This window comes from Octodon degus, unplaced genomic scaffold (assembly GCF_000260255.1).
Source record: "Octodon degus isolate 3935 unplaced genomic scaffold, OctDeg1.0 scaffold00017, whole genome shotgun sequence".
NCBI classification, from domain to species: Eukaryota; Metazoa; Chordata; class Mammalia; order Rodentia; family Octodontidae; genus Octodon; species Octodon degus.
Window position 1 is genome coordinate 9,823,641 of NW_004524593.1, and position 21,686 is coordinate 9,845,326.

The following is a 21,686-nucleotide window of genomic DNA, read 5'->3' on the forward strand; positions in this document are numbered from 1 at the left end:
TTTTCAGAGTATTGTAATTTTCATTAAGTAGATCTTTGACTTCTTTAGTTAGATTAATTCCTAGGTATTTCATTTTCTGTGGTACTATTGTAAAAAGTATTGTTTCTCTAATTTCCCTCTCAATGTGTTTGATATCTGTGTAGAGGAATGTTATTGACTTTTGGGTATTGACTTTATATCCTGCTATGCTACTGAATTTCTGTATTAATTCTAGTAGCTACTTGGTGGAGTTTTTTGGGTCTTCCAAGTAAATTATCATGCCATCTGCAAATAATGATAGTTTAACATCTTCTTTCCCTATTGTTATTCATTTTATATCTTGCTCTGGTCTAATGACTCTAGCTAATGATTCTAGAACTAAATTGAATAGGAGTGGTGATAGAGGACATCTTTGTCTTGTACCAGATCTGAGAGTAAAGGATTTCAGTTTTTCCCCATTTAGAATTATGTTAGCTGTTGGGTTGTCATTGATAGCTCTTATTAGATTAAATTAGAGGCCATCTATTCCAATTTTCTGTAGGACTTTGAACATGAATGAGTGTTGGACTTTGTCAAAAGCCTTTTCTCCATCGATTGAGATCATCATGTGGTTTTTGGATTTGGTTCTATTGTTATAGTGTATTATAGTTACAGATTTTCAAGTATTGAATCATCCTTGCATCCCTGGGATGAATCCTACCTGATCATGGTGTATGATCTTCTTGATGATTTGTTGTATTCTATTTGCTAGAATTTTATTGAGGATTTTTGCATATATGTTCATGAGGGAGATTGGCCTATAGTTCTCTTTTTTAGTTGTGTCTTTCCCTGGTTTTGGTATCATTATAATACTTGCCTCCAGGAATGATTTTGGGAGAAATGCTTCATTTTTAATTTCACTGAAGAGTTTGAGGAATATAGGGAGTATATCTTATGTAAATTTCTTATGGAATTCAGCTGTGAATCCATTAGGACCTGGACTTTTCTTTGTTGGCAGGCTTTTTATTACGTTTCGTATTTCATTGGCTGTTATTGGGTTATTGAGAGTTGTTATATGTTCTTGATTCAGTTGTGGTAATTTGTACCTTTCTAGGAATCTGTCCATTTCTTCTGTGTCTTCTGTTCTGTGAGAGTAAAGGTTCTCAAAGTAGCTGTTGATAATCTTCTGAATTTTCCCTGGGTCTGTATTTAAATTTTTTCTTTCATCTTTTTGATGAGGTTAGCTAGGGGCTTATCAATTTTATTTAATCTTTCAAAGAACCAGCTTTTTGATTCATTAATTCTTTGAACTGTTTTCTTCATCTTGATTGAATTAATTTCTGTTCTAATCTTTGTAATTTCTTCCCATCTTTGGGCTTTGGGTTTGGTTTGCTCTTCCTTTTCTAGATGTTGGAGGTGCAGCATTAGGATATTTATTTGTTTCTGTTCTGTTTTCCTAATGTGTGAGTTCACAACTATAAATTTCCCTCTCCTTTGTGCTTTCGTCACATCCCATAAATTCTGATAATTCATGCTTGAATTTTCATTGAATTGTAGATATTGTTCAATTTCTTGTTTAATTTCATCTGTGATCCATTGGTTGCTGAGTAGGGTTTTGTTTACTTTCCATGTATTTAGGTATTTTTTCTGGTTTCTTTTGTCATTTACTTCCAGTTTCATTGCACTGTGGTCAGATAATATGCATGGGATAATTTGTTTTCTTGTATGGACCTAAGCATGATGTATGGACTAGTATGTGATCTGTTTTAGAAAATAACCCATGTGCAGCTGAAAAAAATGTGTATTCAGCTGTGTTTGAATGGAACACTCTGTATATGTCCACCAAGTCCATTTGTTTCAAGCTCTGGTTCAGTTCTATTATTGCTTTGCTAAGTTTTTGTCTGGTTGACCTATCTTTTGGGGATAAGGGGGTGTTAAGGTCTCCTGTTAAGATTGTGGTATTGGATATTAGAGTTTTCATGTCCATTAAGGTTTGCCTTATATAGTTGGGTGCTCCCGTGTTTGGTGCATACATATTTATGAGTGTTACCTCTTCCTCTTGCATTTTTCCCCTAACCAGTATATAGTGGCCTTCTTTATTTCATTTGATCATTCTTGGTTTGAAGTTGAGAGTGTCTGAGAACAAGATTGCTACCCCTGCTTTTTTCTGAGGTGCTGGGGTGTATAGTGTTGTTTTCCATTCTTTGATTTTTAGCATATAAATTTCTTTTTGAGTTAAGTGTGTTTCTTGTATACAGCATATTGTTGGATTTTGTTTCCTAATCCACTGTGCCAGTCTATTTCTCTTAATTGGTGAATTGAGTCCATTTACATTGGTGGTTATATTTGAGGTGTATTGACTTATGATTGACATATTATTCACCTGCTCTTGTTTACTCCTTTTTCTCCTGTGTTTAATTGTTTGCCATATTTAGTGGGTTCCTTTTGTTCTCATTCATGGAATTCTGATCATTTTGGTCCCTCTCTAGAACATCTTTCAGTAGTCTGTGTATGGTTGGCTTTGTTTTCATGAAAATTTTTAGTTGTTCTTTGTCATGGAAATATTTCACTTCTCCATCAAACTTGAAAGAGAGTTTTGCAGGCTATAGTAGTCTGGGCTGGAATTTGTTGTCATAGAAGACTTGAAGTACTCTGCTCCATGCTCTTCTTGCCTTCATGGTTTGTGAAGAGAAGTCTGCCATTATTCTGATGGGCTTTCCTTGAAATGTGATCTGTTTCTTTTCTCTAGTCGCTTTCAGTATACTGTTCTTGTGCTGGATTTCTGGGATCTTGACTATTATATGTTTCAGTGTGTTTTAAATTAGGTTGATGTTATTTGGAGTTCTGTATGCTTCGGTTACTGAATGTCAGATTGTTTCCCCATAATTGGGAAGCTTTCTGCTATTATTTCTGTCCATATTCTTTGTATATCATTTGTATTGACTCCTTCTTTCTCACTGATGCCTATTAGTCTAATGTTGTTCATCTTTGCATCATCTTGCAGATGTTGAATTATTTTTTCCTTCATCCTACTTGTTTTTAAGAGATCTTTTCTTACCTTTTCACTAGCTGCAATGGTGTCTTCAAGTTCTGAAAATCTATTTTCACTTTTATACAAATGGTTTTGCCAGCTTGTCATTGAGATTTTAATTTCCTTTATATCACTTTGAATCTGCTTTATGCGTTCTATTTCTTTTCTCTGTTGTTCATTGAAGGGTTCCATTATTTTTCTATTCTCTCTCTCTCTCTTTTTTTAGGTACCAGGGATTGAACTGAGGTCTCTGCATTTGCCAGGCAAGCACTTATTCTCCTCTATTTTTTTTTTTTAAATCAGTGTCTTCTTTAGAAGTACTTAGTACTTATTTCATTAAAGTTTTCATTTCTTTTTTTATTTTAGAAATCATTCTGATCTGATTTCCTCTCTACCTTTCTGCCGTTTTTTCTTTACTTCAGATACTAATATTTCAGAGATTTCAGGTATGTGATTTCCAATTTCTTCTATGCTATTGTCCCTTGCATTTGTTCTGAGTGGGCTTGGATCTAAGAAGGCATTTTACTCCTTCTCTTTGTTATTTTGTATAGCACTGTCTTCTGATCTTTGGTGTAGAGCTTTGGTAGAGTTACTACCTTAGCACCAGGTTTTGATCTACTAAGTACAAACTCATCCAGGTGGATGTGGCTTGGGTCTGCTTTCTCTGCTCCACTTCCTGCTGCAACTCTTGGAAGTGAGTCCACTGTGCCACTCTGGAAAGATGTTCTCACTTGCATTAATTGGGTGGGTCTTACCTCTAGCTTCTCTGCGGGGAGTTCTGCCATAGGGTTCCACATTGGGTCTGTCTGATGGAGGAAGTTCCAGTCACACACCAAGCCTGGGCACTGACTGGAGTGAGGGTCCCATAGGCCCTGGACAGTCCCAATCATATGCTGGGAGTGAGCACTTGCTGAAGTGAGGGTCTGGAGGGCCCTTGGCATTCCCACTCACAGGTTGGGAAGGCATGGTGACTGAAGTCATCTGTTGATTTTTGCATGTTGGCTTTGTATCCAGCTAAAGACTAAAGTAATAATTACAACTAGAAGTCATTTAGTGGAGTTTTTGGGATCTTCTATATAAAGTATGATGTCACAAGCCCAAAGCAGATAGGAGAGAGGAAACTATAAATATCAGAGCAGAAATTAATGGAGTAGAGACTAAGAAAACAGTACATAGAATCAATGAATCAAAGAGTTAGTTCTTTTAAAGATTAAGTAAAATTGATATACCTTTAGCCATCATTATCAAAAAAAGAAAAGACTCAAAATTCATGCATTTGGGAATGAAGCAAGTGAAATCACAACAGATCTTGTGGAAATCTAGAACATTAGTCATCTACTTTGAGAAGTTTTACTCAATACAATGGAAAAAAACAGAAGAAATAGACAGATTCCTAAATACATATGAACTCCTGAAGTTGGACCAAGAAAATATAAGAATTCTAAATAATCCAGTATCACTCAATGATGTTGAAAATGTAATTGAAAACTTGCCAACAAAGAAAAGCCCAAATCTTGATGAATGAATTCACTGATGAATTCTCTAAGAAATTTGAGATATAATGTCATTGTTCCTCAAACTCTTCAATGAAATTGAAAGAGAAACCATACTCCTAAAGTCAAAATCATTCCTGGAATGATTATGATACCAAAAAAGAGAAGTGGTGACTGAAGGGCCCAGCCAAAAAAGAGAACTACAGGCCAATCTCTCTAATGAACCTAGACAAAAAAAAATCCTCAATAATATACTGGCAAATAGAGTGCAGCAAGTTATCAGGAAGATTATATAACATGACCAAGTAGGAGTCATCTCAAGTATACAGAGATGGTTCAACATGCTCAAATCAATAGAGCCAAAGACAAAAATCATATGATCATCTCAGTAGACACATAAAAAAGCATTTGACAAAGTCCAGTATCTATTCATGATTTTAAAAAACCCTACAGAAAACTAGAATAGATATTCTTCACTTTAATCTGATAAAAGCCATCTGTGACAAACCAACAGCCAACATCATACTAAACAGTCAAATACCAGTTTTCAGTCTAAAATGAGGAAGAGTGGATGTCCACTATCACTACTGTTATTCAATATCATTCTGGAATCATTAGCCGGAGCAGTTAAACAAGAGAAAGAAGTAAAAGGAATGAAGATAGGAAAGGAAGATGTTAAATTATCTTGTACATTTAGAACTGACACATTGAGACTGAGATAGAGGGAGAATCATGAGAAAACACATTATGAGGCATTTGTTAAGAGGACTAATGCCTATTTACTATGAAAATATTAAAGGAAGAAAATTTAAACAATTTTGTAATTACATGGCATTCTCTTGGTGTTTTGCCTTTTCTATTCATTAGGGCACCCCTACTTAACATGGGCTGTTTGGGATATAAGCACCAGAATTTAAGCTCCACAAGGAAAGCCTACACAGTGCTAGAAACAGGAGAGCTTTGATTTGTATTTGCTGAGTAAATAGAGTTGCTAAAGGTAAAATAAGAGATGATATGGAATATGAGTTGTTTTGAACTTCCTCATGTTCTCACATGCACTATGTATGTGTGTTCCATTCCTTGGTACCCAGAAAGAAAAGAATGTTAAAGCCGACTCATTGCCATTTAGAGAAGAGAACATTGCAATGTCCACTCAGGGAGAGTTGGAAAATTGCTGAAGTTAGCTCATTAACAAAAGTTGTTTTACCTTTTGTTTCTTTCACATAAAACCATACTTTGGACCACCTTTAGAACATTTCAATCTACTCTATTGACAGCACATTGCAATTAGAATTTTCATTGTCATAGTGAGTTGAGTCTTTTGTGTTGGTTCAAGACTTTTTGTCTTTTCTTCCTGCCACTCTTGTAGAGAGAAGTTTGTAACATGGTCATATAATTCCCATGCTCATGTGCCATAGCTCCCATGTGGGACTGCAAATGGTTGTCGCTGTGTAAAACTATGAAATACATTTGCTAGCTTGATAGACTTATAAAACATGCATTGGAAAAGAAAGCTGGACAGTCCAGGCTACCCTCACGGGTTTCATAGATAAAAGAATTTGAGGAGGCTGTTATAACTAATGCCATTGGCTGTCAGCATTATCTGGAGCCACATGACTTGAAAGAAATATGACTTACATGAATTGAACATATTGGTATCCTTAATGTCAGTTTTAACTTAATATATTTTGGGATGAGGTCTGTTTTTTCATTTCGTTCTTGTTACATTGTTTAACAAATTAACTGAGTACTTACTGGTTAACAGGAACTGGGCGGATAGTTTCAGAAACTTTGAAGAGTACAAAGATAAGGCCCAACCTTGCCTACAAGGATTCAAAGCATAGTCAATAAAAGTGAAACAGCAAAAAACAGTAATAGAATATTAGAGGTACGTCTCAGTTACTCTTTTTTCATTGCTGGGACAAATACCCAACACTCAAAATTAGGGAAGAAAAGCTTTATTTAGCTCACAGTTACTGGAGGTTTAAGTCCATACTCAGCTGGCTCCAAGGCAGAGCAGCACATGGGAGAGGGCAACCTTTCTTGGCTGTGACAGAGCAGAGAGAGCTAAGGGAGTGCAGAAGCTCACGCAGCTAGTTAGCAACTCATTTCTCCTTATTTTTTTTTAATTTTTTTTCCATAATTTTATTGAGAAACAAATAGCAATGAGACAGTTTCAAACCAAATTGGTAGGACAGTTTCAATAATTAACATATTGCATACATTCTTCCTAGTGGTTAATTGCTGTACAAGATGCGGACATGATATCCTATTTACAAACACCATTAGAACAAATCACTCTATTCATTAAGAGAATGTAACTGTATATCTATCCTAACCACTTTGAATACACAGATACAAAATGGACATTCATCTGTATCCCCTTTTTTGGTTAAGTTCTGTTATTTGACTATTATAGGTGTGTAAACTCAGCAAAATATTCTAAAAAGAGTCCAGTAGCCCATAATAGTATTGAGTCTTCCGCTTGACTGGCAATGCCAGAAATTGTTGACCTGAGTCCCCTATACCTCAACATGACAGCATGGCTTTACTTCTTATACTTCATTTTTATACTTTTCTGCTGGATGGTTAAGACCAAGGTAAAGCAGGACCTATGCAACAAGAGTTGTAGCTTTTGGGTCTGATAGGGTCAGTGAAATCCCCTCAGGATTGATCCTGAGATCCTGTACCTCAGATTGTAGAACTTTTGTCAGTGCAGCCATGTGGATGAGTCATGGCCATTGCTTGGACCATGTGCTCTCTGTGAAAGCCTGAGAGAATGTTTTCTCTCCATGTCACTCTCCTTAGGCAATGAAAATTATCTGCCCCAAGGCAAACACAACATCCACACCCCCAGTAATCGAGCACAAACTCCAGAAGCTGGCCCTTGACTGCATGAGGCTTTGGGGGGGATACTTATACACAAACCATAACAAGACACAATGTCAGAAATGTGCACAGGGCTTTATAGACATTTAGAGCAGAGTATCCAAGAAGTAGGAACAGGCAGGCCTTGGGAAACAGTTAAGGATGGGGCCAGGGAGATGGCTCAGTGGAATAAGTGCTTCCCTGGGAAACAGTTAAGGAAAGTTTCTAGAGAAGTGCCTCTTCGAGTTGAAAGGATCCATGGAGTTATAGCCATGGAGAGCAGGGTAAGGGAGTTTAGGTTATGCCATAGAGGTCAGGGACAGAATGATGAGTTCAGGCAGTAATAAGCTGTTCATATCAATAGATGTGAGCAGCTGATGAGGAAATATGTAGGGACCAGAACAATGGGGTAGGTACGAATGAAGATGGACAGTGCCTGGTATGTAAAGAATGGCTAGGTGAATATTCATGGAAAGGGGAGGGACAGTGGGACATTGATGAAACATTTAGGAAAAAGAACTTACCTATGTGTACATGAGATTAAAGAAATGAGAATCAGTGACACAATAATTCAGGTAAGAAGTGACAGTAGTAGCATGAAGTCAAGAGGAGGTCAGGTTGTGGCTTAGAATGGAGGATCTAAAAAATGTAAAACAAAGAAGCTAAACCTAGCAGGATTTGTGAGACAAAAAGACAAAAAAATGACACTCAAGTTTGACTTTTAAAATTTAGAGCCATTTTTTTCAGCAAAATATTGAAAATTTGGCAGTATAATTCTGGAAATAAAAATAGGGTCTAATTTTAATTCACCCTTATTATCCACTCAGTTATAGCTGGGAAAGATTTTTTTTTTTTTTTTTTTTTTTTTTTTTGTGGAACCGGGGATTGAACTCAGACCCTTGTGCTTGCCAGGGAAGCACTTATTCCACTGAGCCATTTCCCCGGCGGGAAAGATTGTTTTATGAAAAAGGAATTCATTTTGTGTTGAGTTTGGAGGTAAGCAGCATATTGAAGATATAGAAAATCTCTGGTAATATTACTCTAATGCTGGAGATGATTTATTGCATTCTGCACCAAAGCTGCACTAAAATGGAAGCACAGTGGTCAGTGGCATTAATATTTTAATGCAATTTTGTTTTATGCCATTAAAGCATCTGCTGATCAATAGCCAAGTTTCATGTGTATATTCCCACTAAAGAGCCCTATGTTTAGTGAGTGGATACTCCCTTAAAACTGGTAGCCAATGAGTCTTTAATAAAGGAAGATGCATATTTAAGCCAATCTTGAAGGATGAGAGAGCTCTTATTTAGCTGAGGAGTGGTACCCAGAAATGTATTGGCCTGGTGTGTGTTACTCAAAGCAGTGGCAATGTACACAATTATGACAGGCTGTCTAGTAAAAGGAAAGATCTTAAGGCTAGAAGACCTAAAATCAGTAGGGAAAAGCCTTGTATGGTTTTATCCCATAGGCAGTGAGAAACCATCAAAAGTCTTCATGTAGAGGAATGACATGATCAGATGGGAGTTTTAGGATGATCTCTCTGAAAGCAGTTTAGAATATGAACATAGACAGAAGGCAACAGGGAGGACTGTTAGAAAGCTATTGCATAGTCCAGGTAATGGTTTCAGGCAAGTATAGGATGCCAAGGGAAGCTATAAGAACTTGTTTATTGGAATTAAATGAAACAAGTAGTCTCCTGCTGCCTGTTCACTGCGTGGCATGATCACTCTTGTATTTGGACCCTCATATGAAGCCTTGGGTTAGTTGACCATCCCAAAGTCAGGGGCTTCACACTGTGTACTGTGCAATCCTCCAATAAGTATCTCCAGTTGGCCTGATCTGGTGGCTGGGCCAATGACTAGGAGTTGTTAGGCTGGAATGAAGGCATAGAGATCAGCTGGTTATCACCTCATCTCACTGAAGGAAACAGACCTAGAGAGCCTGGGAATAAAAATGAATGTACATACTGCCCCCAGACTTGCTAAAAAGTCTCTTTCAAAACAAATGCTGCGAAGTTATTTGGAATGTAGAACCTGATGCTCTGTAGAAACTAGAAGTTGCCGAATACGAAGGCCCTTTGCACTTTAGAGGCAGCCCTGACCTCAGATCATGATGTAAGAGAAAGATTTAAGAGAATTAAAAAGTGACATGCTGTAGGCTGAAGGAGCCCAGTTGTCATGAAACCCTTCTTCATGCAGGCTTGATTTCTTTGGGTGTGATGGTGCAGTGGGGTTCCTTATGTAGCAGACCTCTCCCATGGCACACTGAGGAGGAGGAGAAGCACCTTTTCTTATATAGAGTATCAGGCTTGAATCAAGAGATCTGGGTGCAGTGAAACCCTGTAGACCCTGTACTAAATACATTAAAAGAGAGAGAGAAAGAGAGAGAGAGAGAGAGAGAGAGAGAGAGAGAGAGAGAGAGAGAGAGAGAGAGAGAGATCTGGGTACAAATCCCAACGTTATCCAAATCCAAGACCTTACCTTAGCAGATTTTTACTTTTCATGCTTCCTTGGCAGGTGTCCAGCTGGTGGTAGATACTTACTAACATTGTTGTCTATGTTTCCAGAGGGCAGATCCTCTTGTTTCGGTGTACGAAGCAGCTTAGTAGAGTTTCCTCACAGCTAGACTCTAGAGAGAGCCAGCCAGCCAGGTGAGGCTGTGGCTTCTCCTGGTGATGGCCATGGCGGACCTGGCAGATCTGCTGACCAGCCTTCTCTCTCTTCCCTATGCAGCTTTAGTGAGGCTTCCTGGAGCTGTTTTCTGTCAAAGAGGATGGCCTTCTGTGCCCTCCCATGATTTCAAACAAGTAAGATCATGTTTTGTAGACATAAGATGGTTTCTTTTAAGTGAAAGAAAAACCACATGGCATGTTTGCTCTAGGGAGTTTTTGTCATCTCCTTAATAAATAATCCTACCTCCTTCCTCTCCTATAATATCCTTTTCTTCCGCCATCACAAATACCCCCATAATTACTTTTCTACATTTGAAAGCAAATAAAGAAGTTTTATACAGTATAGTACAAGATGATTTATGTGACACGCGTGCACGTGCGTGTGCACACACACAGACAAAATAAAAAGCAGAATAGTGAGAGAATTAGGAGTCTTTGGGTGGCAGGAAAATCAGGTTGTTATTTTAACTAGGATATTCAGGTTAGGCCTCTCTAGAAAATGTGATTTGATGGAAACAGAAAGATGATGAGAAGGAAAGATGATGAGAAGGAGGTTGCCCTAGTAATGTGACAGAAGTCAGAGGAAGCATCTCATACACAGGCCTTGAGGTAAGAGCAGGGGACAGCAAGGGGGCCAGGCTGGCTGGAGCAGCAAGACCTATGCGAGAGCAGGTCATGAATAGAGAGCAAATGGGATCAGATTATGCAAAGCCACTGCTTCTCCAGCTACCTGTGATGAAGGACCTGTACTTTTTTTTTTTTTCAATCTTTTGTTTATCATTTGGTACAGGGTCTCACCTTGCAGCTTGGACTCGTAGTGATCCTCCTGTCTCAGCCTCCCCAGAACTGGGATTACAGGCGTGTACCATCATGCCCAGTTTCAGTGGCTGGCTCAGTGCACCCAGGGTTCCAGGGCAGGCACCGTGTGTGGTACCGGGGATGGAACCTGTGTCCTTGAGCTTTCCCAGCAGGCACTTAGACCACTGATTTATCTACCCAGCCCCAGGACCCATATTTTACTTTACTGAAGATCAATGTTTTGTATAAAATTTACTGAAAATGAGTTATTAGAAAGTGGAATGTTTTGAAAATACAAAATGTAAGTCCAGTGTTTCATTATTGCATCATATAAATCTTAACAAAATTAGAATAAAAATTTCTTAAGTGTCATCTTTGCCTTTTTTAATTCATTTCCTGGTGCACTAGGAGCTTGCACTGAGGGCCTCTGTAAGGAATTGGCCCTTACTCCAGCACAAAGGATTCCTAATTTCATACAGAAGATGGCCCTAGACTAACTCACATTCTGTTGATGAACCACTTGGCAAGAGGACAGAATGCAGAGAACCTAGGGAAGAAAGCAGGGACACCCACTGTGAACTTTATAGACAAGAGATGGTGGTGGCTTAAATCAGGATAATAATATTGGAAAAGATGAAAAGTAGTTGGTTGTGGATATATTTTTAAGGGAGATCCCACATAATTTCCTGGTGGATTTGGATGGACGTATAAAAGAAAGAGCCAAGTCAAGGATCATTCTGAGGTTTCAGCATGTATAATGCAAAGAGGAATGGATGTCTTCTGAGATTGGAAAGGGGCTGAAATAGAACACGTTGGGTGAAATCAAGAGTTCTCTTTTATGTATTCTTTGATTGTCTGTGCATTAGAGAATCATTCAAGTGAATTTAAACATCATGAGGTTACATAAAGACCTGTGACTTAAAATAGACCCTTAGGGCTAGAGAGAACTTGAACAGCTTTTTAATTATATCCTCTCACCTTTACCTTTCACCTCCAAGGCAGAGAGCAGTTATTGTACTTAAGAGGACCTAAGGAAATCAATTTATGAGCCTCCACCATGATTGTCCTCTTAATATTAAACTCTTCCCCCTTTGGAAATGATTTCACATTTTATATCTAGTTACAAGTAGGAGAACTATTTCCTAGTTTCAAGGTTTGGATAACCCTAAAGTTCCAGAGACAGCAATAGAATTTATTAAGATTAAAGAGCAATCTGGCTGCATCATCTGCCATCTATTTGACTGCCAGGATGAATTTGGCTTCTCTGACTGACAGTGATTATAGCATGTGTTACCAAACCTTAGTGATACTAAGCATACAATAGTTCTGTTTAATGAAAAGTTTTAAAATGTACAGCACAAAAGTATATGGTGGTCATAAGCCGTTCTTTAAAATATATAATACACTTGCTTACACTTAACAAAGACTTGAAGGAAATGCATTGAAATTTATATGTTAGGATAAGAGACTATAAGTCTCTTCATAAATATGTTGATTTGTAATCAAAGCAAAATTGGCCATAATTAGCAATAATAATAGCCATTAGCAGTGAAAATGTATGTGACAGCTCTATGAACTTTTCCCTTTCTTGGGCCTCCACAGCTCACTATCTGCTATCTGGATATGCTGATGACTAGTGAGGAGCGCCGCAAGCAGCTGAGGGACCAGTACTGCTTTGACTGTGACTGTTTTCGGTGCCAAACTCAGGACAAGGTATGATGAATAAGACCATTTCCAGGTATCATCTCAATGATCTTACTGTGAATCTGCTTTCATTTCACTAATTCAAAAGTAAGAGTCCTTAGCCTTCATAGGAAACGAGGGTAAGTAAAATAGATCTTTGAGCTGCATAAATTTTATTTCCTGGAACATCTATCAACCACAAAATTGAGATTTAAGCACAGTAAATATCTGTTTACTAAGAGTGTAGAAAGAGTAAGACATTAAATATGTGACATTAATGTAATCAAAAGGACATAAAATGTCAGAATGCTATTAGAGCATATAGTAAGGTTTACTCACATTATTATTGATAATTATTGTTTAATAATAAATATACCAAGCTTTATGTAGTTTTTTTCCTTGAGAATTTGTTCTAAAAAGGCTTTCTACCATAGCATTTATAAGATAGAGATCACTTACCTAGCAACATCTATTTGCTGAGGAAAGAAGAGCCAAAATAAATGTCATAAGTTTAAGTGAATAAACTATTCTAATACTATTCATATAGCTTCCTTATTTTGAAACTTATTTACTTTTAGCTTGTACATAATTAGGTTATCTGATAAAGTCTTACTTTTGCAAAATGCTTACATTTAGAGATTTCTTTTGTAATTATTTCTCTCATTTACTGTCAGATACTTATAAAAAAAATTAGAAAACAACTACAAAATTTTCAGATATGCTCCTAGGGTAGGATGAAGGAAAAAGTGGCAGGACCAAGTCTCACACTCACTCTTGATTAGCTCAAGTGCTTCTGTCACTGTTCCACAGCTTCCTGTGACTCCTGCTGGCAGCTTAGTGGAGACATACTTGCTGTCACTGCCTGAGAAAGGTCCAGGATTTCATTCTAATGCTACAGAAGTAAGAATTCATTTTGCATTCAAAAGAACTTTCAGAAACAAGTGAGGAAAAGGAGATCCATTGCTGACAGCAGGACTCTGTTCAGTCCATTTTACTGGTAGCATTTTGCCCCAGCAAGCATGCCAGCAACCATAGGGGTATCCTCTGGGATCCCACCTGCTCCAGCCCCAGGCTGTAATCTGGAATGGCCCCAAGCTAGTGTCCCACCAGCATCCCTGGTTGAGAATGAGAAGACTTTCAAATTAAGTTCCCTTTTAGTTCCATGAGTCTGGCAAAGCTTTAAAAATTCTTTTGATTCAGTATGTTTTATTAAAAATTGAGGGTTCACTTTTGATAATGGTTGAAATCTGGACTATAAATAAACAATAACTCACCCAAAACTGGCTTTAGTAGGTGAAGTGTATTTGTCCTAAAAATTCTAGAGAAGTAATCCAAGATGAGAGCTGCTATACACAGCTGTCATCATAAACCCTGAATCATTTTGTCTTCTTCTTTATCCATCTCTATGAGATTTTTTTCTCATAGGCCTGAGATGACTGCCCCATGAGTGTTTACAAGATCTAGACAGGAAAAAGATGACAGTAAAAGGCAAAGAGCAAGAGAAGTCCTTCTAGGAGTCTTCCATCATATTTCCTTGTTCCGGCCATGTCACTCTTCACTATAAAACAGGCTGGAAAAATGTGTTTTAGCTTTTCGTATTTGGTGCAAGACAAAGACGAGGAAAGAGAGGTGTATGGCTTTTAGCCAGTCTACAATGCCTAGATCCCATTGACACCATTCTCTTTACTTTCTCTTAGTCTGTTGAGCTAAAAGTGTGTTTAATGTTATGTTAGTTGAGATTCTACTCAATTAGGTGTTGTTTTTCAATGGGGATACTTTACGAGAAATGAATCATTAGACAGTTTTGTCATTATGTAAACACACAGTAACCCAACATACTATTTTCCAGTAAACTTATTTTTTAAATACAAGGAGTACATTCTAAAATAACAATAAAGTATAGCATACCACAAACATTAACTAGTAACCTAGTCATTTATATCATTATCAAGTATTAACACTTTTATAATTATATGTGCTACACCTTTGTACAACTGGAAGCACAGCTGGCTTGTTTCCACCACCATGACCATAAACACATGAGTAATGTGCTGAACTAGCACAGTGATTATGACATCGCTAGGCAATAGGACTTCTTTTTCCATCCTACTGTTACGGGGCCACTGTGTTATACATAGTCTGTCATTGACCAAAATACCATTATGCAGCTCATGAGTCTGGGGAGCAGGTAGACAAAGAAAAGAGATGAATTATAAGAAATTAACTTATGTAATCATGAAGGTTGTAAAGTCCCAAGGTCTACAGATGGCAAGATAGAGACCCAGGAGAGCCGTCTGATAAAGGCTAAGTTTGAGTCCAAAAGCAGACAGGTTGAGATCCAAGAAAAGTTGCTATTTCAGCTTAAGAACAAAGGCAAAATGTGACCAATGTCTCAGCCCCAGCAAGAAGTCAGGAGTTCCCTCTTATGTGACAGCAGCCTTCTTTGTTTCTTCAGGCATTCCACTGATTAGGTGAGAAGCACTCACATCAGGGAGATTTGTGTGTATCCTCATGAACTTAGTAGTGGAGACAAGGCCAGTGCAGACAAGGTGGTAGACATCTTGGTTCCCTATCCACTAGCCTCCTCAAGCCCACAGATTGTTATCAGTATTCAGCCCAAGAGAATAGATCATCAGTAGTTTTTCAGCCTCTTCTTTACAAGTAAATTAGTCTCTTTTTAAACATTGGACTTGACTCTTCATATTTCTTACATGAAACATTTTTTATGCCCTCTTCCCCTCTGGCACTGAACTTGATGCTTTCTACTGTATGCTTCTAGACCTGAGGCTCTGCATCTTTGGCTTGCTTATTCCTTTGCCTTTCTCTTCTTTTTTGTCTAAGATGATACTTACCTTGTTTCTGAATTGGAAAAGCTAATTTTGGCTTTACTTTTTATGTTTTTACCTATCATTACTATAGTTTGGTGTAGGTGGGAGAGCTTCCAGGTCCAAACATCTTGATTGCAAATCTGCAATTCATCTTTCAAGCACATTCAAGAATCTGAGTCTTTAGAAGCAAAAGACAATGTGAGGATAAACAATGATCTAACTTTTCTGAAGGCTCCCAAGCTTGGATGCACCTTTCACCCAGCACCAGCCAGTCTGTGGTACAGGGGATCTATATCTTTTTTGATCCTAGGGCCTAATGTGAAGAGTGTTGAGTGCAGTCATTCTGAAAATAAAACATTCTGGAAATAGCTTAAATTGTGTATGGGTGTGCATGCAAAATCTCATTCCCTGTGGCTACACAATTGTAGCCTAGAGGACTCTTTTTTTTCTTCTGAAAAAAAAAGTTAATGATCATGTTTACTAATTATTTCAGCTTCTTCTTAGAAATTCTGTTTTGTAACATGTCAGTCCCTTGTGAAACCCTGTGCAACACCTCTGAATTTCTCTACAAAAAAATGGCCTGTGCTGATGCAATGATGAATGGTCTTAATTCCTCTGTGAGAGGCTGTTACTGTTTCACTGGAAACCTGGGAAAGGGTGCAGGGAGAACCAAAGGAGAAAACAATGCTTATCTGAAGGAGAAATAAAGCAATGTTAGAGTTAAAGCTGTATTCAAAAGAAATGAATTTTCTGCCCCAGAAAGTTCTTACAGAAATAAGTCTATTTGAAATGTGAGCAAAATTGCTTACAGGTCATTAGTAAAGCAAGATTTTTTTCTGGTTCTTTCCCCTATTTTGCTAAATTAATTACAAGTATGACTGCTTTGTGGTGGGATGATGAACCCAACTGAAGTGTTTTTTGTATCAAATTTTAGTTTCGGGTGTTTTTTTTTGTGTGTGTGTGTGTGTGTGTGTGTGTGTGTGTGTGTGCAGTGTCTCACTATGTAGCTCAGACTTGTAGTGATCCTGCTGTTTTCAGCCTTGGTAGTGCTGGGATTACAGGTGTGAACCACACACCTAGTCGCAAGTGCCATCACAGTGCACCCCAGGGGCGGGGCCAGCACAGCATGCTATGCTAGCAATCGAACCCTGGCTCCTGCACTTGCCTACCTGAGCTATTGTATCAAATTTTGACAGTCTAAGCAAAATATGTTTCCTGTCTCTAAAGTTTTCATCATAACCAAAGTATGTTATCTTCAAGAAGAATAGGAAGACTTATCAAGGACAGAGAGAGAGAGAGAGAGAGAGAGAGAGAGAGAGAGAGAGAGAGAGAGAGAGACAGAGAGAGAGTCAAAACCTAACACTGTGTGTTACCTATGTCTGTCTTGTCCTAAGTAACCAGAAGAATGAGTTTCCTCAGGATGAATGCTGGCTGGCTGGCTTTCTTGTTTAAAAAAAAAATTATTGACTTCATAACCACATAATCCTGTCTGCAATGTTGCTGTGAAGTACCGGGAGAGGCTTCTGGCACTGTACAGTGAGCTGTAAAGTTGGCTGGGAGGTAAACAGTGTTGGTCTTGTGCTTGCCTTGGAATGGGTTCCTCAGCCCAGGATGAGGCACTGCAGCTTTTACCTTTTCCCAAGGACAGACATCTGCCTGGCTTCTTCATGTGGTTCTGTTTGGCCCAAGAGCCAACATCAGGGGTATGAAGAGGTTCTCTCCCCAATTTGTGGTGACATCAACATCATTTTACAACCTTTCCACTTCCTACACAGACATTCTTTTCTCCTGATTTTTGTTCTGCAGGAAGCTGTGACCAGGGGACAGGTTCACTGGCTGCAGCTGATGTGGCCCAGAGAGTTGTGTTCTTAGGAATGAAGCACTAGTCCCAGCCTGGCACAGTGCACAGAGTAGTGCTCAGAAAGGGGTGTAGAGTAAGGGGGCCGTTTAGAGAATATTATAGCTGTGAACGCCTGCTTGGGCTTGTTGCCAGTTATTATTTGCTAGGTGTTCTGCTGAGTTCTGTACAGGCCTCATCTCATGTAACCTCTACAGCTCTATCAAGGTGATGGTTACTCCTACACCCATTGTACAGATGAAGTATTTTTGGCTTTCAAGAGTAGAGCCTTAACCACTCCTTTGTGCTATACAACAATTTTTTTTTAATTGATGTACCTTTTAGATTTTATTTACTCTTTCAGGCTAGCAGGACAATACAATGTTTGCACATGAGGGTCTGATTTATTTAAGAATTTATTGAGAGAAAGAAAGCTGTCTAGAAGCACAGAAGGGCTCTGGAAAACGGGTTTTCCCCAGAATTTATTTCCCTGTCTTCTTTTTTAACAAAATAGAGGAAGAACCTCTGTAGAGAAGACCCAGGTCACAGTCCTCCACCCATTCCCTCCTTCTCTTCTTCCCCCCAGGGACCCTCAGCACACATAGATAGTGCCTTAAGTGTGCAATAAAAATTGGCCTCCAGTAAAACTACTTTGCAAAAAATGAGAAAGAAACAACTTGGAAAAAGTATAAAAGTTGAGAAAGCAGAGCTTGAAGAAATTGTGGTAGAAAAGTACTGGACCAACATAGTGAATGGAAAGGGGAAGTGTTTTCTGAAGTGAAGGGGATGATAAATGTTGACAGTACATGGGAACCTGAAGAAAATTTAGATTGTCCAGAGCTAATTGAAGCATTTCTTATTTTTCAAAAGGCCAGTAAAGCAAAAGATGGTATGAAAAGAAAATCTTTTTCTGACAGTGAACCTGAGGGTAGCAAATCAAAGAAAAAGAAAGATGCTGCTGCCAAACCCGGAGGCTTTGCTAGAGGTCTGATCCTGAATGAGTAATTGGTACCACAGATAGTAGAGGAGAACTGATGTTTCTCATGAAATGGAAAGATTCATATGAGGCTGACTTGGGGCTGGCAAAGGAGGCAAGTATGAAGTGTCCTCAAGTCATGATTGCTTTTTATGAAGAGACATTAACTTGGTGTTCTTGTCCAAAAGATGAAGCTCAATATATGGTCTTAGTTTTGATTTACTAGTGTGAAAAATCTAATAAAAATCATGTTTAATATGTTGCTTTTGAAAGTAGTATTTGGGGCATTGTTCGGTTTTGTTCTGCATCTATAGCAGTGGCTACTTTGAACAAATAAAAGCTTTTGTAGTTAGTTCCTTTATCAGAAAACAGCATTTGTTAGCCTGATATAAATTTCCTCTGCTTTTCTAAGTGTTGGAGGAATTGTCCATAGTAACACTCAATCAGAACTCATGTTTTAGCTCACATGCTTAAGGACCATTCTGAGTTTTTTGTGTGCATATAAATAAAATACTGATGTAAATGGGCTTTGTTTTGTTTTTAGACATTCACTAAAGCAAAAACTATAGGTGATGAGCTCATGTTTGAGATGCCAACCTGAGAACCCTAAGAAATAAATCCCTTCCAGTTAAGTAGACAGTTTTTCTGAAGTCATAACCTTCAAGTTAGAGGACTCTGTGACTAACTACACAAATGGGTATTTACAAAGCAGCTGTATCAGAATCCACATCTATGTCTTTAGTTACAAAAATGCAGTAGTTGCAAAATTCCTGAAAAGAAAAATTCTTAGCTCCACCAACAGCTTTTCCACCCAAATAAAGTAGCAAATCAAAACCTAGTTAAGGAAGACTTCTTAAGAGCACATTAAAGATTCCTCATGACCTTTATAACACATTGAAATCTGTACTCGGAAATCAGGATTCATGGATGTCTTAAGACTTGGCTAATGGAAGCCTACTGAGTGGCTAGAGGTGCTCACAATTTAGTGCCTGTTAGAGTAAATGAGCAAACTACTTATAATTTAAATAATTGACCTGCATGTTTTTCTTGACTCCAACTTGTTCCTTACATGTAAGCTCTTTCTTTTCAGTATTTGGGTTACTGTTTTCAGCAGAAACCAGAAAAACAACTTTGTAGTAGTCAGAATGTTATCCTAATGTATATTGTTTACTTTATTGTAAATAATGATGAGCAGTGATCAATAATTTTCTATTCTTTTAAAAAAATTGAGTGTACTTTATATTAGTAAAACTCATTATACTTTATATTCAGTAAAACTCTCCATATTTACTGTATAGTTGTACCAGTTTTGCTAAATGAAAATGTCTGCGACCACCAATTTCATCAAAATACACAGTTGCATCACCCCCAGGTTCCCTCATGCCACTTTGTGGGTACCTCTATGCCCTTACTCCAGCCCCTGCTGATTCCCAACCTGCTGCCACTATGGCTTTTACCTTTTCCAAATCATATAAATTGATCCAGCTAGCCATTTGATTCTGACTTCTTTCACTTAGTGTAATGCCATGTTATTTTCACATATAAGTAAAAAGTTTAATCTCAGCAGTTGCTTCACCTTAATGAAAAATAATATTCCATTGCATGGTTATGCTACAATTTATCGATTCTCCAATTGAAGGACGTTCAGGTAGTTTTCTACTTTTTGGTAGTTATCGACAAAATTGCTATACACATTCACATGCAGATCATCCTGTGAATATAAATATTCTTTTGGCAATATTTTTATTTGTTAATTTTTAAATGATAGAAAAATATATATAAAAGGTACCATGTATGTTTTGATATATGTATATATTATATAACCAAGTTAACTGTCTACTTCCTTGAACATTTTTCATGTCTTTATGACAAAACAGTAAAAAAATCTATCTGCTAGTTTTTTGAGATATCTATACATTGACAGTATCATGTAGTCACCACATGCTGTGCAGTAGCACACCAGAACTTCTTATTCCTATCTAACTGCAACTTAGTACCCAGTTATCAAACACCACTCCCCCAGCCCCCCACCCCCGTCTCTCCCTTTTCTCCTTAGCCTCTGGTCACCACCATTTCTACTCTCAACTTCTATGAAGTTGACATTTTTAGATTTAACATATGAATGAGATCATGTAGTAGTTATTGGTTTGGTTTTGGCTTATTTCCCTAACATGATGATCTATAGAGCCATCCATGTTCTTTCAAATGACAGGGTTTTAATAATTTTTTATGACTTAATAGTATTCTATTATATCTGTGTATTACATTTTCATTATTCATCTTTGATAAACACACTTAGGTTATTTCTATTCCTTGACTATTCAAAGATGATAGTATCTTCAGTTCCCATGATTTGCTGATCAGAGTCTCTGAATTGCTCACATAACCTTGATAATTTATTTAATCCTCGTACTCCAATTTTTAGTGATCTCTGCTTCCTTTCCCCTTTTTGCCTTCTGTGTGGTTTCCGTGATCATTCAAAAATTACTTTTATGTATTCATTTAACTCAAAAGTTGTGTCTTTTCCCTTATCTGTTCACTAGACTCAGCAGTGAACCTGAAGCCTGACAGTTTTGATCCATAATACTTGGTTCCAAACCCTTAAGATAAGATATGATTAACTTGACAACTTTGGGATTTTAGAGGTCTCTGCCATACAAGTTACACTAACATTCCTCTATTAGAGAATCGGCAGTGGCAAATCAGAGAATTTCATAACTATTCAGGGCTTGCTGCTTGCCTAGTTATAGCTGTCCCCTGCAGAGTCTGTGCCCCCTTGGAAGGCTAAAGCTGGGAAACTGGTGGCATTAGGGAGCTTCAGGAGGGCTTATAAAAGCAGCCCTGTAAATGTGAATTGTGGCCAGCCAAGTGTGCTTCCACTTTCCTAGACCCCTGCCCTGAAAAGTAACCATTTAGGCTCCAGGTAATCATGGCAAATAGAGCGTATGTAATTCTTCATTTTCTCCCAAACACCTGCTGCAGTGTATTTGGGATAGGCTTTTACCACATATTACTTAGAGACCTACAGTATATTTTACTTTACTTAGGTCCATAAAGTTATCACTAAGGCTAAATGGTGTGTCAGAAAGAGTCAGTTAAGTTGGAATAGCTGGAAGAAACATTAAGCCTCTAGCTCAATATTTTTATTCTACAGGAAAGAGATATGGCTTCTGATACCCACTAATGGCTGGCGCTAGAAAGTTAGATCCAGCCAATCCAGGTACTCTAAACCTGAGGCAGTGATCTTGAAACACTGTGGGTACTGTGCCTGAGTGTGGAGGAAAAGCTAAAAGATAAAGACAAAGGCATAGTCTAGAAGTTCTCTTTTGACTGTTTTGCTCGAAATGCCATCTTAATTTGTTTACTCCTCATTTTATTATTTTTATCCAAGTTTTATTTCTTATACTCTTTAAGCAATAGCATTCTAAGATATGTGTGTGTGTGTGTGTGTGTGTGTGTGTGTGTGTGTATTCAGTGGTAAAGCCAACCTAATATATATATTATATAATCATATAATGTATTATATTATCTTATTATCTTATA

At 37.9% G+C, this 21,686-nt stretch overlaps 1 protein-coding gene across 1 annotated transcript in view; it reads left to right on the plus strand.

Annotated features, from left to right (window-relative positions):
• LOC101577922 (histone-lysine N-methyltransferase SMYD3) overlaps window positions 1-21,686 on the plus strand; it is a 201,351-nt gene that overhangs the window by 11,077 nt on the left and 168,588 nt on the right. Inside the window, exon 3 of the mRNA XM_023710374.1 lies at window positions 12,422-12,532. Coding sequence (XP_023566142.1) covers window positions 12,422-12,532 — 111 coding nt within the window. The remainder of the gene's footprint in view (window positions 1-12,421; window positions 12,533-21,686) is intronic.